This window comes from Euprymna scolopes, chromosome 1 (assembly GCF_053919585.1).
Source record: "Euprymna scolopes isolate OS-2025 chromosome 1, ASM5391958v1, whole genome shotgun sequence".
Classification (NCBI taxonomy): Eukaryota; Metazoa; Mollusca; class Cephalopoda; order Sepiida; family Sepiolidae; genus Euprymna; species Euprymna scolopes.
This window is the reverse complement of record NC_136482.1, coordinates 789950-809908: the sequence shown is the minus strand read 5'-3', so window position 1 is coordinate 809908 and position 19959 is coordinate 789950. Positions and strand designations below refer to the sequence as shown.

Here is a 19959-nt window from a genome sequence, read left to right as displayed (position 1 = left end):
TTTTATCATACTTTTTTCTACATTTCTTATCATACTTTTTTCTACATTTTTTATAATACTTTTTTCTGCATTTTTTATCATACTTTTTTCTACATTTTTTATCATACTTTTTTATACATTTTTTATCATACTTTTTTCTACATTTTTTATCATACATTTTTATACATTTTTTATCATACTTTTTTATACATTTTTTATCATACTTTTTTATACATTTTTTATCAATACTTTTTTATACATTTTTTATCAATACTTTTTCTACATTTTTTATCATACTTTTTTAACATTTTTTATCATACTTTTTTATACATTTTTTATCATACTTTTTTCTACATTTTTTATCATACTTTTTTCTACATTTTTTATCATACTTTTTTATACATTTTTATCATACTTTTTTATGCATTTTTTATCATACTTTTTTATGCATTTTTTATCATACTTTTTTATACATTTTTTATCATACATTTTTATACATTTTTTATCATACTTTTTTATACATTTTTTATCATACTTTTTTATACATTTTTTATCATACTTTTTTATACATTTTTTATCAATATTTTTTTCTACATTTTTTATCATACTTTTTTATACATTTTTTATCATACTTTTTTCTACATTTTTTATAATACTTTTTTCTACATTTTTTATCATACTTTTTTATACATTTTTTATCATACTTTTTTCTACATTTTTATCATACTTTTTTCTACATTTTTTATCATACTTTTTTCTACATTTTTTATAATACTTTTTTCTACATTTTTTATCATACCTTTTTATCATACTTTTTTATACATTTTTTATCATACTTTTTTCTACATTTTTTATCATACTTTTTTATCAATACTTTTTTCTACATTTTTTATCATACTTTTTTATACATTTTTTATCATACTTTTTTATACATTTTTTATAATACTTTTTTCTACATTTTTTATCATACTTTTTTATCATACTTTTTTATACATTTTTTATCATACTTTTTTCTACATTTTTTATCATACTTTTTTCTACATTTTTTATCATACTTTTTTATACATTTTTATCATACTTTTTTCTACATTTTTATCATACTTTTTTATACATTTTTTATCATACTTTTTTCTACATTTTTTATCATACTTTTTTATACATTTTTTATCATACTTTTTTATACATTTTTTATCATACTTTTTTATACATTTTTTATCATACTTTTTTCTACATTTTTTATCATACTTTTTTCTACATTTTTTATCATACTTTTTTATACATTTTTTATCATACTTTCTTATACATTTTTTATCATACTTTTTTCTATATTTTTTATCATACTTTTTTCTACATTTTTTATCATACTTTTTTATACATTTTTTATCATACTTTTTTTCTATATTTTTTATCATACTTTTTTATATTTTTGTTGCAATATTTTAGGTAGATATTGGGGTATGATCCCACACAGTCGGACGATTCTATTTATAAACGATGCTGCTAAGAACTGATGAATCAAATTAATTCACGTTCTGCTACAAACCAATCAGAAACCAGAATTGCTTCATAAATATTAAACCTTTTCTGGAGCAATTTCACATGTTCTTTCCCGGGTTTCGACACGGTAAGAATATTTTGTTCTGTGGAATTGTCTACTACAAACAAGTCACCTCCCAGGACTTGTGTGTAACAGCGAACCATCTGAAACTGTTCTGAAACTCAAAATGGCTTACACTTATAGAGTTTTTTCTACATTTTTTATAAGTTTTTTCTACATTTTTTATCATACTTTTTTCTACATTTTTTATCATACTTTTTTCTATATTTTGTATCATACTTTTTTATATTTTTTTACAATACTTTTTTATATTTTTTACAATACTTTTTTATATGTTTTTTTACTTTTTCTATATTTTTTACTATACTTTTTTCTACATTTTTTATCATATTTTTATATTTTTTGTACTTTTTCTATATTTTTATCATATTTTTTCTATATTTTTTCCATACTTTTTTTTTTACTATATTTCTTACTATTCTTTTTTCCTATATATTTTTTATATTATTATGACAAACAGATGACTATGGCATAACAACTGAGATTAACTTACCTGTAATTCTTCATCATAAAATAAATCATTCACCACTTTCAGGATCACAGGATGCGAGCGATAATTCTTGAGCAATTTTGTAATCACCCTTTGGTCATATTTAGAGTTTGACTGGCGTTGATAAATCGGCATGGTCGTCATCAGACGTTCCAGCAGAGAAACATCTGAAAAAAAAAATTTTTATATACAGATAGACACCAGAACTACACTATTGTCTCCCGAGACGGATGGTTGCTGACAACAAAAGCGATTTATTATTTTTAGTTATGAAGAAAATAAAAAAGAAAGTTTCAAACTTTTATGAATTTTCAAATGAAATCAAAGTAGAATGAAAAGTGACTGTGACCCAATGGATTATGGGTATGTCATATATATATATATATGTATATATATATATATATATATATATATTTACACACACAGGGTGGAATGATAAATTGTTGCCATAAAAAAAAAAAAGACATGATTCCATTTCTGTTTGATGAAAACTGGTTTTCTTTATTTGTTGCAGACTATCTACTAGTTGGCCAGTTGTGTACAAATCCAAAAAGTGATAGGAGCCTTCTATCATGTCTGAAAGTGACACAATGTTCAATGAGCGAGATATAACTCATGCTTTCTACTAATACAAGTTATTACAATAGGACCATTGCTAGCATCCTAAAAATGCAAATTCGGATGATTCATGCTTCATGGCAAAGCTCAACGAAGTTTCTGGCCACGGTTATGGTCTGATTTCAAGTGAGGACCACGTCATGCCACCTCACATCTTCAAAGTCGGCTTGCAAATCAATTGCAAAGTGTACCTGGATATGCTGAAGAGTGTGGTGATCCCCTGGTGCAATCAGGTGACGGTTGGCAGACTCTGGGTGTAGGAGTAGGCCTCGGCGCCAGCCCACAACTCCAAAAATACCCGGGCTTGGCTTCAGAAGGAGTGCTACAACTTTGTACCCTTTTATCAGTGGACTACCTTCCTCTCCAACCTGAACCCATTGAACTACTTCATTTGGTCATACATTGATAACATCACCAACATGATTTCCCACAACACCAAAGCCAGCCTGATCACTGAGCTCCTGCTGGCACTTGTAGAAAAAGCATGCTCCCAGTTCTAGGCCCATATTGAGGCAGTGATTGAAGTTAAAGGTGGCTACATTGAATAGATGTAAGCTCTCTTATATAATCAAGTTACCTGAATTGATTTTTTTCAATAAAAGTTTGAAAATAAAGATGTAGTGTTGTTTTCTACACGACAAGTTTATGGGTCCATCCTATATATATATATTTATATATATATATATTTAAAAGAGTATAGCCATCAACAATTGTGGGTGTTTTTAAAGGTTTTCATCATATTTTTATTTTAAAATATTTTTATAACGCGTTTCGAGCTTAGGGTGTGTTCTCTTCAGATGTTTTCGTAAAAAGTTTTTCTTTAAAATAGGAGTTTGTAGAGTTACCTCCGCTGATATTAAATATGTTTTTCAGAGTGATGCGTGTGTTCAGACATTCTGACTCCAACTGTAAGTGTTCAAAGTGTCCGGTCAAAGTTATTTTCAAAGAGTGTTTTTTAGTCCATATGGTGAAGGTTTTTATGGGTTTTTTAGGGTTCTTTTTAAAGACTTTCTTTCCCCATGTATAGCATACACTCACACACAATCACACACGCATACATATACATTCATGTACATGTACACACGCACACGTACGCATATATATATATATATATATATATATATATATATATATATATATATATTTTTATATAAAATGGGTTAAGAAATTCCAACGAAAGAAAGATGTATATTTAAATAAGGGAGTAGTCACCAACAATGTGTATTTTTTAACATTATTTTATTATTCCGTGTCTTGGTTTTTCATTGGGAATTAAACATAATAATAAGAAGAATAAGAATAATAAAATAATGTTAAAAAATACACATTGTTGGTGACTACTCCCTTATTTATATATATATATATATATATATATATATATATATATATTACTTGAAAAGAAAATCTACAATATAAGTCTCACCTGTCTGTTTAAATGCATGTACGTATGTTTCTATATCAGCCTAAAACTTTCGACAGAGGCAACGGATTTTCCCGAGAAAAATATCGTTTTGAAGTTCGACACTTTTGACGACAAATATTGAAAAGTGGTTAAAAACATTAATTCCTCCACCCTCAATTGGGCACTTTTCTACAAGGAGGGGTCACTTTTCACTGATATTTTCGAAAGTCATTCGCTCTTTTTGATTGGCTAGACTTAATTTAAACCTGCACTACTTCCGATTTGGCGATGGACGCAACGGCAAAGACGTCACATTTTTTTTTACGTTCGTTAGCTCTTTCGCGATACGGGTTCAAGCCTACCTGCCTACTACCATTGTTTTTTGTTCAACACACCAACACACACCTCCAAACACCCAGACAACGCCGAGCACTAAGGCTAGTATATATATAAAAATTTAAAAAATGTATACATTGTGAAAATGACACTCAAGATGAGAACAATAGTCCAATGAATCCAAATAAGTCATTTTATTATAACGAGGATTATACAGAAGTAAAGTAGTCCACTTGTGACTTAAAACCAATCACTTCAGGCACTCAGGCAGGTGGGGCTCATCAATCTTGGATAGTAAGGAGAAGGTAACCGATTCAAAGGAGAAGGTAACCGATTAAAAACCTTCACTGCTTTGCATGATTAATTATTATGTGTACGCAATAACTTGCAGGTTAACGGCTAAAGTACTTGGTAAAATTCAGTTGTAAGTTTAATCTTCTGGAGGATGAAGGTTCAATCCTCAGTGCAGTAAGCGATACTAAAACTAAAATTGTAAATTGGATTTCTACCCAGTCATAGCTGATGGAACGAGAGCATGCAACCCGTTATAATTAAATAAAGGATTCCGTTTGAAATTCCATCCAGATTATGCGAAAAACTCTAATTTTTGTTGTACGAATATATAGACAGATCGGAGAAATATAAAAAAAAAAACGGTGCTAATGCACTTACTGATCTTCACTATTTTTTTAATCATATTCCAAGTTTAATTAAAGTTTTAGTATATGTTTTTTTATTCAATTGTAAGGTTAAAGTACAGAATAGGTAAAAAACACCCTCCCCTCCCCATGTTAAGAATGGCTTTTTAAATAATAACGTTATTATTTCAGCACGGATCAATAAGTGCATGAGTACCAGAAAAACTTACCTAGTTTATATTTTTGGGCAAGAGGTGAAGTGACGATGGGTCCAAGTTGTTTGGGATCTCCAGCTAAAATCAATTGCGTTTTAGTAATATCCAATATTCCAGCAAAAGCTACGATCACTTCGGGTTCCATGCAGAAACCACACTCATCGATGAAAATGTGGGAAAAACAACCCTTTAACTGGTTGGATCCCAGTCTGTTAAATATAAAAATAAAACAAAATCATAAATAAGGATTGTAGGATAGGGCTATTGACATAAGTGAGAAGAAATTACATCAGACATACCCTCTCTTGTTTGAAAATTATATAGGACGGTAGTTTTAATATTGAGCAGAGTTAACAGAGTTGCAATTTAATCCCACTTCACTACTTAGAATCATTGAAACAAAACAAAAATACCAACTCCTCTCTCTCTCAATAAGAAAATGACAAAATCCATGTTCAGCAGTTGTGTTCAGAATGATTGGTTAATTTGATAAGTTTTATGTGAATAGTTTACTACTTGAAATGTTGCCCCCCCCCTTTTAATGGCTGTATTAATTTGTTACAAAATATTATACTTTTCTGTATTTTCTATCTAGTTAATATATTGCCGCAGTAATATAAATTAAAAATGAGAGAGTATGGCTATTTCTTAATTTACAATAACAAAACAATAAACAGTGATGAATATTAACTTTTTTTTGTTTAATTAAAATAAAACAAAGCAGAAACAAACAGGACAGTGAAAGAATGTTACGGTTTTATAAGGTTAAGCCCAGCAGAAATCAAATTTGGATAATCTATAAAGCGAAAGAATATCATAATATAACATATTACAATTTTTTATAGAGAATATAATACTGTGAACAGGCCTCAAGCATGGAACATAGGCAGCGGGCATCCAGCATAGAACGATGGGAGCTGAGCTTTAGTATGGAACACTGGCAGCAGGACATGCCACATAGGACACTGGCAGCAAGGCATCCAACATGGGACACTGGGAGCTGAGCTATAGTATGGAACACTGGCGGGGGACTCCAGCATTTGACACCGGCGGTGGGCCGCCAACATAGAACATTGAAAATGAAGCTTTAGTATACAAATTATTTTGATAACAATTGGATGTAAACAAAAGTTAACTTTTTCTCTTCATACAATTTGATATTACATTTATGCATAAAGATAATTGCATGGGTTCCTCCATCAATATGGTGGGCTTAATAAATTCTTTTATTCACAACTGAAAATATTAGTGAAAAGTAGCAATTTAAAAAATAAAAAATAAAATTACAATTTTTTATAGAAAAATAACCCGTCTTTAATAATAACCTCCTACCTGGACTTGATCGAGTTCAAAACCAGCTTCGAAATTTAGTAGGTGATACCCTTTTCTCTTCCCACAGAAGATATGTTGTGATTCTGTCTCTTTTCTATCATTATTTTCATGGCAAGTACTCGTCTGAGCTCCAATCTATGGTCCCTCTGTGTTAAACTTTCGCAAAAACACTTGATTAGATACAACCACTATCAACAATTTCACCTGTTCTTTATCTATACCTAAATCTAAATGCAGATTTCATGTACAAAACTTCTTTTCTAGAACTGCTTCCCTATGACTGACTATAATATGGTAGCCTTCAAGTCGAATATAAACAACTTTTGTTGAGCCGCACCCTTAAAGGATCCAAATTCTACCCAATCTACGCCATTAACAATTATGACACTATCACCTTACTTTAATTAACCCTTTTTTTTTTTTTTATTACATTTTCACTCCAAACAAGGCACATTGCCATTTTGATGTAGGGGGCTACTATTAGGGACACAGGCTACAGGGGTACAATGTGGGGAGTTGGGCAGCAAGATGCCGGTTCACATTACACTTGAATTTCTGCATGTCAGTACAGTTGGGGAAGCAGAAACCTGGCAGGGAGTTCCAAAGTCTAGTGGTTCTGGGGAAAAAACTACTAGAGTAGAAGGCTCTCTTACATCTAGGGATCTCTACTGTGAAGGGGTGGGATTGTACTGCTTGTCGGGGATATTTACATAGAGGGGGTACAAGTGCTTGCAGCTCGTAAGAACATACACCGTTAAAGTACTTGTAGAACAGGCAGAGGGATGCTACATTGCGTCGATGAGACAGAAGCTGAAGCTTGGATGATAGTTCAGGACCTATTAAGTTGGCGACTCTCTTTTGAACCTTGTCAAGGAGTGAGAAACAAGTAGCAGATGCACCAGCCCAAATATGACAACAATACTCCATACATGGGCGAATGGTGGCCTTATAGAGGTACAGTATACTTTCAGGGGTCAGTAGCTTTCTAGCACGGTAGAGAGAACCTACTTTCTACGTAGCGGTCCTGGCAATACTCTCAATGTAATTGTTCCAACTCATGTTTCCTGTGAACGTTAGGCCGAGGAGTTTAAAAGATGTGCTTTCAGATAAAGAGTCATTGGCCATTGCTATTGGTGGTAGAGAAGGTTTCTTGTAGTTATTGAAGGAAACAAGTTTAGTCTTGGCAGCATTGAATGTAACCATCTATTTTTTGTTCCCATTCCACTACAGATTGGAGGTCATCCTCTAGTGTTTCTGCCATTTCTTTAGATATATGTTCATTTGTTTTCCTGTTGTGTCTGTTATAGAGCGTAGTGTCATCAGCATATATACCCATCTCACAGACAATTTTGTCAGGGAGGTTATTTATGAATATTAGGAATAATAGAGGTCCAAGGATAGATCCCTGAGGCACTCCCGCATTTATATCATATTGTTTAGATGTACAGCCATTGAGGACAACCTGGATTTTTCTCACTGCTCCATTTCACACCTGACTCAGTTCAAACACTTGTAAAACAGAAACCACAATTAGTTCAGAGCTGTAATTTGCCACATAACCTGTAGAGATATAAATCATTGCACATGCAAAATTTTAGCTAGATCAGACAACTGGAAGTGGGTCAGGGGCATTACTTATTGCACGCCCCTCGTATATTTGCTGATGATACTACGCTCTATAACAGGCACGAGGGAAAAAAAAATGAACACATTTAAGGAAATGGCAGAAACACTAGGGGATGACCGCCAATCTGTAGCGGAATGGGGACAAAAATGGATGGTCATATTAAATGTTGCCAAAACTAAGCTTGCATCTTTCAATAATTACGAGAAACCTTCTCTACCACCAAACATATTACCTGAAAGTACTTTCTTTAAACTCCTCGGCTTAATGTTAACAGGGAACATGAGTTGGAACAGATACATTGAGAGCATTGCCAAGGCTGCTGCAAGGAAGGTTGGCTCCCTCTACCGTGCTAGAAAACTACTTACGCCTGACAGTATCCTATACCTCTATGAGGCAACCATTCGCCCATGTATGGAGTACTGTTGTCACATCTGGGCTGGTGCATCTGCTGCTTGTTACTCGCTCCTGGACAGGGTTCAAAAGAGAGTCGCCAACCTGATAGGTCCTGAACTGTCATCTAGGCTTCAACCTCTGTCCCATCGACGAGATGTTGCAACCCTCTGCCTGTTCTACAAATACATTGAGAGCATTGCCAAGGCTGCTGCTCCGAAGAAGGTGGGTTCTCTCTACCGTGCTAGAAAGCTACTTACGCCTGAAAGTATTCTGTACCTCTATAAGGCCACCATTTGCCCATGTATGGAGTACTGTTGCCTCTCGGCCTTTATAAGTGGTGACGCCTATGTAGTAAAAAAAAAAAACAAAAAAACTGGGTGTCTTCGGTTCGATTCCACCTTTACAGCGAGTAATAAAAAAAATAGACAATGGATAGGAATTTTTTCTTGACGCAGACAAACAGAAATAAAGGTTTAAATTATGAATAAAAGAGTGAAACAAAAAGAAAAAAGTAACAAAGAAAAATATCTCACAAATCCTTACCTCCCAGCTGTCATTACAGTAGTGATGATTATATCATAGTTTTTCAATTCTTCTTTGTTGGGGAAAAACGGCTTATTCTTTTCAAAATTGGAATATTGCTAAAGGGAAAAAATGTTTTAAATGATAAAAGAATGTATGTATTGAAGTAATTCATATTTCAATTACGTAAATTATTTAGAATAAAAAGAACAAACACTCGTGCCGGATTATTCTCTTCACTTACGACAAAGACATTTACTCTCAGTATGATGAGCAGCAGCAGCCTTTTCAGCAACAACAAAGACAAACGACAACATGAACGACATGAGGTCAAAAACAAAACTCACTATTAAGCAAAAGAATCTATCCTTAGTTTTAGTCATTTTGGATTCAAATGCACTTCATCTTATGCTCAAACAGTTCTAGATACATGTAGCATTGCTTACTTACAGAGGACACAGGTGAATCATAGCCACTTTTTTTTATTTTTTTATTTTTTATTATTACATTTTCACCCCAAACAAGGCACATTGTCACTTTGGTGTAGGGGGATAATATCAGGGGCAACATCTATGTGGGGATTTGGGCAGCAAGATGTTTGTTAACGTTACACTTGAACTTCTGCATGTCAGTACAGTTGGAGAAGCAGGGACCTAGCGGTTCTGGGGAAGAAACTACTGGAGTAGAAATATCTTTTACATCTAGGGATCTCTACTGTGTGGGAGTGGGATTTAGCTGCCTGTCGGGTTTGTCGAGGGTGTTTATGTCGTGGGGGCACAAATGCTTGCAGTTCCTTGGAGCATTCATCGTTAAAGTACTTGTAGAACAGGCAGAGGGATGCAACATTTCGTCAATGGGAGAGAGGCTGAAGCTTAGATGACAGTTCAGGGCCTATCAGATTGGCAACTCTCTTTTGAACCTTGTCTATGAGTGAGAGACTAGTAGCAGATGCACCAGCCCACATATGACAGCAATACTCCATACATGGGCAAATGGTGGCCTTATAGAGGTACAGGATACTTTCGGGTGTTAGTAGTTTTCTAGCACGATAGAGAGAACCTACCTTCTTTGGAGCGGCCCTGACAATGCTTTCAATGTAATTGTTCCAACTCGTGTTTCCTGGGAGTTTGAAAGATGTACTCTCAGATAAAGAGTCTTTGGCCATTGCTATTGTTGGTAGAGAAGGTTTCTTGTAATTATTGAAGGAAACTAGTTTAGTCTTGGCGGCATTTTTGTCCCCATTCCACTACAGATTGGAGGTCATCCTCTAGTGTTTCTGCCATTTCTTTAGATATGTGTTCATTTGTTTTCCTGTTGTGTCTGTTATAGAGCGTGGTGTCATCAGCATATATACCTATCTCACAGACAATTTTGTCAGGGAGGTTATTTATGAATATTAGGAATAATAGAAGTCCAAGGATAGATCCCTGAGGCACTCCCGCATTTATATCATATTGTTTAGATGTACAGCCATTGAGGACAACCTGGATTTTTCTCTTATCTTAGAAGGATTTAATTATGTTAAGTATTCTTCCAGTGATACCGTATGATCTGATTTTTCTGAAAAGACTTTCGTGCCATACCTTGCCTTAGATATATCTAGAGCTACTGCTCTACCCTCCCCTGCTTTGTCAATTGAATGGTATATATGCTCGGAGATTACAGTTAGGATGTCTGCTGTGGAATGGGCTTGTCTAAATCCATATTGTTGATCAGTCAGAAGTTTAGCATCTGTAAGGTGATGGACGAGAGCATGGTTAATAATTTTGGCAAAAAGTGGGAGGAGGCTAATGGGGCGATAATTTAATGGGTCCGTTCTTTCGCCAGAATTCTTGAATACTGGTACCACAGAAGCAGTTTTCCAACAGCCCAGAAAGCAAGATTCACTAAGGCATTTGTTGTAGAGTTTGGAGAGAACTGGAGCTACTTCGGCTGAGCACTTCTTTAATAACACAGCCTGGATGAGATCGGGTCCACATGCTTTTGAAGTGTCAAGGTTTTTTATGATAGCATGCACCTGAGAAGGGGTGATTTTCAGATTGTCTAGTGTGGCGTCTGTCTGTATAGGAAAGTCAGGGAGGGGATGGTTTAGAGGGTCCAGTGTGGAGTTGGATGCTTCAGTGCTGAAAACCCTCTTATCAACCAGGACAACCACTACCATTGCTACATGGAACGTCAAAACCATGTATGAAGCAGGGAAGGCAGCACAAGTGTCAACAGAGATGCGCCAATACAACATTGCCCTGCTGGGATTGAGTGAGACGAGGTGGCTGCAAGCTGGACAAACAAGGCTGGCTACCGGTGAACTCTTGCGGTACTCAGGACATGAAGAAGAAAATGCAGCACACACGAAAAGGATAGCAATCATGCTTTCAAGAACAGCACAGAAAGCTTTTACGGGGTGGGAAGCACATGGATCAAGAATAATAACAGCATCCTTCATGACCGTGAAGAAGAACATCAAGATGAATGTGATCCAATGCTACGCACCCACCAATGATCATGCCGATGAAGACAAAGACTATTTCTACAACAGACTACAGACAGTCTTAGACAAGTTTAAAAACAAAGAAGTCAACATCCTGATGGGAGATTTCAATGCAAAGGTGGGATCAGACAATAGAGGCTACAAGGAAGTGATGGGACAACATGCTCTTGGAGAAATGAATGAAAATTGAGAGAAATTTGCTGACCTCTGTGGACTGAATGACCTTGTTATCGGAGGCAGCATCTTTGCCCACAAGAGGATACACAAGGCCATCTGGGTATCGCCTAACCATGTAACAGAGAACCAGATAGACCACCTCTGTATCAGCAAGAAGTTTAGGTGGTCTCTTCAAGATGTACGAGTGAGGAGGGGAGCAGACGCGGCATCAGACCACCATCTTCTGAATACAAGACTCAAACTGAGACTAAGGAGAACCGTCCAGCAGGCAGAAGGTAGGACGAAGTACAACATCAACCTACTGAAAGACCAGATGATTCAGGAAGCCTTCACTGTGAGCCTGAGTAACAGATTCCAAGTACGGCAGGAGTTTACCACCAAAGACACCAACGCCCAAGATCTTTGGAAGGGAATAAAAGACATCCTTAGGGAAACATGCCAGGAAGTGCTTGGGCCAAAGAAGAAGCAACCCAAAGACTAGATCACTATGGCCACCTTACAGTATGAATACCTTACAGAAGGTTCAAACCAGAAAACTCAAGAAAAAGGGAGTCAATGAAAGCCGTACAAGGGACAGCAAAATGACAGCCCAAGCAGAATATACAAGAGCCCACAAGGAAGTGAGGGAAAGCGTAAAGAAAGACAAGAGAAACTATATAGACAACCTGGCAGAAGAAGCAGCCTACCACGGTAACATGAAAGACCTGTACATGATAATTAAAAAGCTAGCAGGTAAATATAACAGACCAGAGTGACCGGTTAAAGACAAGCAAGGACAAACCATCACAAACTCTGAAAAACAACTTGAGAGATGGGCGGAACATTTCGAGGAACTTCAACAGACCAGCTCCCGAGAACCCTCCAGACATTACTGAAGCAGGCACAGGTATTGATATTGACTGCGATCCACCAACAAAAGAAGAGATCACCCGCGCCGCGCCAACAAGATGGAAAATGGCAAGGCAGCCGACCCAGATGGAATTCCAGCAGAAGCTCTGAAGGCAGATGTAGAAACAACAGCTGGTATACTACTGCCGCTCTTTGAGAAGATCTGGGAACAGGAAGAGGTACCGACAGATTAGAAGGACGGACATATAATAAAGCTGCCCAAGAAGGGAGATCTTAGGAATTGTAAGAACTATACAGGCATCATTCTTTTGTCAGTACCAGGGAAGGTGGTCGACAAGATTCTGTTGGAGAGGATGAGACATACAGGTGATGTTAGGCTCAGGGATCACCAGGCAGACTTCAGGCGAGACAGATCCTGTACAGATCAGATCGCCACGCTACGCATCATAGTTGAACAGTCCCTGGAGTGGAATTCCTCGTTGTACATCAACTTTGTGGACTTCCTCAAGGCTTTCGAGAGCATACACCATGACACCTTGTGGTAAACTCCTCCGACAGTATGGGATTCCAGAAAAGCTGACGAGAATTATCAGGAAGTCATACGAGGGAATGGCTTGTCAGGTTGTACATGGGGGACAATTGACACGACGTTTCAACATAAAGACTGGCATATGACAGGGATGCCTTCTATCGCCGTTCTTGTTTCTCCTAGCTATTGACTGGGTGATGAGGCAGACAACAGATGGACGGAGGGATGGCATTCAGTGGACACTCTGGACTCAGCTGAATGATCTTGACTTCACTGATGATCCCGCTCTGCTCTCCCACAAGCAACAACAAATGCAGAGCAAGCTCTCTAGACTGGCCATCCACGCTTCTCAAGTTGGCCTCCACATACACCCTGACAAGACCAAGATCCTGAAAATCAATGCCTTCAGCAAAGAGGCAGTGGAGTTGGGCAACAAAAACTTGGAAGAGGTTGGGACCTTCACATACCTTGGGAGTGTGATCAACCAGCAGAGAGGAATAGATACAGACGTTAAGACCCGGATTGGAAAAGCAATAGCATCTTTCATAGCCCTCAAGAACATCTGGCGATCCAACCTCATCACTTATCGCACAAAAATCCGACTGTTCAATTCCAACATTAAATCAGTACTACTGTATGGAACAGAAACATGGAGAACAACAAAGACCACCATCGGAAGAGTGCAGACTTTAATAAACTTGTGCCTTCGAAGAATGCTAAGGATCCACTTGCCAATTACCATCAGTAATGCAGATCTCTGGGAGAGAACTAATCAAGCACCACCATAAGAAAAGATCAGAAGAAGGAGATGGTGATGGATTGGACACACTCTGAGGAAACAACAAATGAATATCACATGCCAGGCCCTGACCTGGAACCCTCAGGGAAAGAGGAAAGAGGCCACCGAGAAGAGAACTGAAGGCAGACGCTAAGGTGACTGGCTACTCCTGGAGGGAGTTGGAGTAAATCGCCCAGGACCGTGGATGTTGGCAGGCAGTTGTGGATGGCCTATGCCCCACCAGTACCTAACAATTATCACATTGGCAAAGTTATTAATGTTATATCTCCATCAAGTGCAATAATCCATACAATATACCCCCTCCCTCCAAAAAAAAAAGCAAAACATTAAAACAGTGAAGAAAATAAAATTTTCTAATGTCTATCACCTAATATCCAAATTTCACAACAATAGGACGAATCTGAATTTTTATAAAGCTCCTCTCCACTGGCATAAAACTAAATTAAATTAAATATAGCCCATATTCAGATCTATTTATGTCTAGCAACTGAGTTTCAAAATACATAATGACCGATTGTTTAGCTTAGGATCAGCTCGTGTACACGCAAATATCTAAACATACTGTAGGTGTCAATATACTTTGCATGTTTGCCAGCACATTGGGGCCACGAAAAATGCAAAAATCTGATTCTAACATTTAATAACGCCTTTATTATTTTCTTTAGTAGGGTTGTATAGAGAAAGGGTTAGTATTGGGAAGAGTTCCTGCATAGAGACTTTGATTAAAGATTAGACAGATCTGTTGAAAGATAGAGTTCATGTATGTGCAGTAGCCACAATGGATTCTTTGTCTTGTTTTAGTTGAACTCCGGGCCTGAAGGCCTGAGTGTGGTGTATGGCATCCCAAGAGAGTAGATTTTGTTCATGCTTTGTAGAGATGTCTTCAGTCTGAGAGCCAAGAGAAAGAGAGAGAATTGCTGTGTGTTTAGCCTTTTATAAACTCAGTCACATGACCAACTCACCTGAGTGATGGTCTTTGATTGGACAAGCCAGAAACCAATCATCAATGTTATAAAACAAACATATTCAAAGTCTTAAGTAGTGAGTATATGCTGCTCCTGCTGCTACAATACTTTACAAAAAATACTTTATAAAAAAAACATAAAATACTGATCGAATGCATTACAAGTAAGTAAATGAAAAGATAACTTACTTTGATATCCTTTGGCAACTTCTCAGGTTCTATGTAGAGAGCATACATCCGCAGTAATTTGATTTCAGGTTTAAAATTTATCAGTTTCTTGACCAGGATGTCGGCAGCTGCATTGGAAAATGCGCAAGCCAGAATGCGACTTCCTGGAGAAAGGGTAATAATCTGAAGAGATATTAAATTTGAATAAATAAATTAGATATTTTTATAAATTGCAAGTTATCCAATTTAGTATTCCAATATAGATGCAAAAAAACAAAGTTCTTTAAGATAGCAATACTAGAGCTTTAAATACTTTTTATTTTATTTATCACTTCACTAGGAACAGACACACTTTAATGTTATTTCAAAAAGGTTAGTTTTATTAACAATATTCATATACAATTCTTTCGGCCCATTTCTGATATTTAACAACATGTGTTACTTATTGTCTGTTATACCAGTAGGGCAACACCTCAGCACAAAAAAAAGTGCAGAAAAACTGAATATACATGGGTCACAAACTTATGGTCAACCCTTCAATAACAACAATTCAATATATTCAAAATTTTAGAAGAGTTTTATATATATATAAAATAAAAATTACAATTAAATTTACCAAAATGATCCAAGATGGTAAAACTAAAGTATATTATAAATATTAAAGAATTAATATTTATAAAGTAATCTCAACCAGATGTAAAAGCTCGATAAAACCAAATAGGAGATAGAGCTTATAATATAATTTACCTTTCACCAGACTATCCATTCACGTGTAACCACCTTTTTCTTCACCATATACCCTCTGCTCCACGTTTTGTTATCAAGTAAGATCTTTGACTTACTTGTTGTTTCATCAAATACTTTTGTATGCAAAATCCGATCCCACATTTTGCTAATTCCTACCCTCTGATGAGAAGGAAAGTATTTCTTCGAAACTCCACGGATTAAGGACTATCCACTTATCAAGTGTTTCCTTTTCAGATTAAATATGTTTTTAACTCTTTTTCAAAGTGTTTTTTAACATGTTTTATTAACTGTTTGCTCCTATATATATATATATATATATATATATATATATAGGAGCAAACAGTTAATAAAACATACATATATATATATACACACACACACACTGGCTGTATATACCTGACCTTGCACAGTCAAAACATTGTCAGGCAGAGGGATTAGTCACATACTATTTAAGATACACCAAATATTCTAACTTTTTACGAAAAGTGACCACGTGTTGGATTTCGGGAAGCAGAAAACACATCTTGGTTTATGAAAATCAAACTATACATGATAACTATTGAAAATATTTACATTATTTAAAATCTTTGCACTACTTCCCTTATCTATTATTCCTGATATTCATTAACGACTTCCCTAATAATATTGTGTCCAAGATGGGTATATTTGCTGACGATAACATGCTCTATAAGATGCATGAGGGAAGAACAGATGTACACAAATTTAAGATAATGACAGAACCCTTAGAAAATGACATCCAGACTGTAATAGAATGGGGACGTGAATGGATGGTAACATTTAAGTCTAGTAAGACAAAGCCGCTCTCCTTTAACAATTACAAGAAGCCTTTCCAACCACCAATATCCATGACAAATAACACTACCTGAGAATTCTCCCTTCAAACTCCTTGTCAACATTCACTGGCAATATGAACTGAAACAACTGCATCAAAGACATTGCGAAGGCTGTTGCAAAGAAAGTGGGTTCCCTCTATTGTGCTAGAAGACTACCTATACCTTAGAGTATCCTGTACTTATTTCCAAGTGTTGATATGCCTTGTTAGGGGTGAATGTGAGTAAAGAAAAAATATTGAATGCAATTTTCACGTTTTGGATGATGTAAGCTCCGAACTTCTTTAGGTGTATCTTGTCGAACTTGGGAATCTGGACAGAATTTTGAATTTTTATTAACTTTAAGTTGGTATTGCTGAATAGTATCACATGACAATTATGATATTATTCGGAGATACCACCTTGTTTTTACAGTACTACAGCAAAATAAAGCCCATATGAAAAATAATCTATCTACTATTATATAAAATGGAACTTTGTGTGTGTGTGTGTTCCCTTGTTCCCTATGGACTTCAAATCTGGTGAAAGGTGTCGCAGCACGAGGAAGGAGAAAGCTGAGTAATTTGTGTTAGGCGATATACACGCCAGAAATTCTTTTCAAAGTTGAACGAATCAGTTCTTTCAACTTCTGTCTTCTTGCAAACGTCGCACTCTTCACAAGCAAGTTCTTTTCAACCATCAACCAAAACCAACCAAAAATAAAGAAACGACTCCCAATCTTTTCGGCTTGACTTTTTATAGCCGTCGGGCGAACCGAATTGTCGCGGTAATGCGAATATCGCTCACAAACGCTTTTCTTTGTAATCTAACGGTCCCAGATTCGCTCCCTGACGTAGGCATGCACAACTCATACTTTTTGTGCGCTTTTGCGCTCGTCACAGGAATTTTGACCAAAATCAACATATACAGCCGTGCATTTGAATTCTTACCCTTCAGATTTTTTTCCCATTTTTTATATTAAACAAAAGATGAGGAATAAAAATATTAACACAACTTTAATATATTATCAGAACAATAAGAAAAAGTTAAGGGAAATTTAAAAAAAACTTTCTTTAGGCCATGGCATTTTAAATCCTTCTCATCAGAAGAGGAGAAGAGCCAGAATTATACAAAATGAAAATATAGAAAAAAAAATGGCTTAATGACATTTAGAAATGAAATGAGATTGAAGAAATAGGATAAAATGGTAAATAGTAATTAAAAGTAGGTACAACACATAAGGGTAAATCAGAAAGGTAATGTAGGCAATATTTAAAAAAAATATAGGCCACTATGAAATAATTGGGATCATTAAAATAGAGCCAATAATAAAAGAAGAAAGGAAAAATAGGGAAGATAGAAGTGAAAGAGGGGAAAGAGATAGAAACTGTAAATAGGAGATACAGTAGTTTTACAAAATATGTATGATCAAAAGTCTGTCTGATCAATGTACAATTGACTGCTCCTGATGTTTGTCATATAGAAACAATATGCAAAGTGCTTGAATCAGCAGGAGCTGAATCGGACATTTAGTTGTGCCGGATTTTAGTCATACATAATGAGGTTTACTACAATTGTACACAGTAGCATAGCTAGAGTAAACATCACCCAAGGCGGTCCGCTCAAATGTGAGCCTACTGACCCCCACTTCCCCCTATGCTAAATGGTTAGCTACCATTAAATTTTCAAACATGTTCTATTTATTGAGATCGTTGGACTGACTTCCTCATCTTGGTTGTTATAGTCACAACGTTTAAACCCATTAGCAGGCAAGTCAGCAACACATGTAAAGAATTCTGCCCACTTCACGGAACTGATCAAGGGAGCACCCATCAGTACAAACCAAATGGTAAGCCTAGATGTGGTTAGCCTGTTCACTAAAGTCCCAACTAGTGAGGCACTAGCAGTAATTTAAGACAAACTAGCTGTGGACCTCTCCATAGAAGAGCGCACAAGTGTACCATTGCCAAACTTAATGGAAATGCTGACATTCTGCATAGAAACAACCTACTTCAGAATGGGTACTGACCTATATCAACAAGAGGAGGGGCTAGCTATGGGCTCGCCATTATCACCAGTGATGGGGAACATATACATGGAATACTTCGAAGATATGGCTTCGGTTCAGCTCCCTTAAAGCTCACCAGGTGGCTAAGATACGTTGATGACACCTTCATACTCTGGCCCCATCAGGAAGACATCCAGGCTCTCCTAGACCATGTGAACTCAATAAGACCATCGATACAGTTCACAATGAAGAAAGAAAAAGATAACCAACTGGCCTTCCTTGATATATCACGCACAGAGCATGGGTTTAAGGCATCCATATATCGCAAGCCTACCTTCACCGGACAATACCTTAACTTCAACTCCCATCACCCATACAGTATCAAACATGGAATCGCACGCTGCCTACAACATCAAGCAGAGACAATAAGTAGCGACACCATTACATACCACCAAGAAATGGTCAGGTTGAAGAATACCCTCCGTCGTAACAACTACCCCGATAGCATACTATCCACCAGACGTGTTAATAGTATAAGAGAGGAGAATGAAACTCAAAAACCACCAACGGTCGCCTACCATACATACGAGGCATCTCCGAAAAGGTTCAGAGAATATGTGCCCCCTACAACATCAGGACGGTATTCAAGAGCGAGTCAACACTCAGACGACACCTGGTACAAGTGAAGCCCCACATGGAGAACATGACCAAGAACTGCATATACTCCATCCCATGCAGTTGCAGAAAGGTTTACAAGGGTGAAACATGCCACCCCTTTAAAGTAAGGGTGGAAGAACACCAAAAAGTGGTAACTAAAGGGGAGACGGAAAAATCGGGTAGAGTTAACCATGTCTGGATGGAGGGGGGGGGGACCATCGCCCCCTATGGGATGAAGTAAAAATAATAAACAGAGAGACCCACTGGAAAGTGAGAAAACTTAAAAAACAGCTCACATGCTCGGACATAACAACCTACTGAGCAAACCAAGCATAGAGCTGAATGCAATTTGGACACCTCTGATAGAGAGAGAAAACCTTGAATCACAACATAGGTTTAACATTAACAAAAATTAACTAAGAATTGTCCTAATGACATATGGCCAAGTGGTCCTAGACGTTGTATCAAAGTTTACAGTTACCTAAAGGTACTGAGTTCAATCCTGAACGAAGGCAGTGAAAAGTAACATTCAAAACAGAGAATCAACAACTATGTCCCAGAGCCTAGATGGAG

The 19959-nt window shown here is 36.4% G+C and overlaps 1 protein-coding gene across 2 annotated transcripts in view; it reads right to left on the bottom strand.

The window, feature by feature from the left end:
- LOC145285957 (putative helicase mov-10-B.1) overlaps nucleotides 1-19959 on the bottom strand; it is an 84848-nt gene that overhangs the window by 17806 nt on the left and 47083 nt on the right. For both annotated transcript variants that reach the window (XM_080134899.1, XM_080135454.1), the window contains exons 10-13: nucleotides 15166-15327; nucleotides 9192-9289; nucleotides 5312-5505; nucleotides 2091-2254 (exon numbers count right to left, since the gene is read on the bottom strand). In XM_080134899.1, the coding sequence (XP_079991025.1) occupies nucleotides 2091-2254; nucleotides 5312-5505; nucleotides 9192-9289; nucleotides 15166-15327 (618 nt within the window). The remainder of the gene's footprint in view (nucleotides 1-2090; nucleotides 2255-5311; nucleotides 5506-9191; nucleotides 9290-15165; nucleotides 15328-19959) is intronic.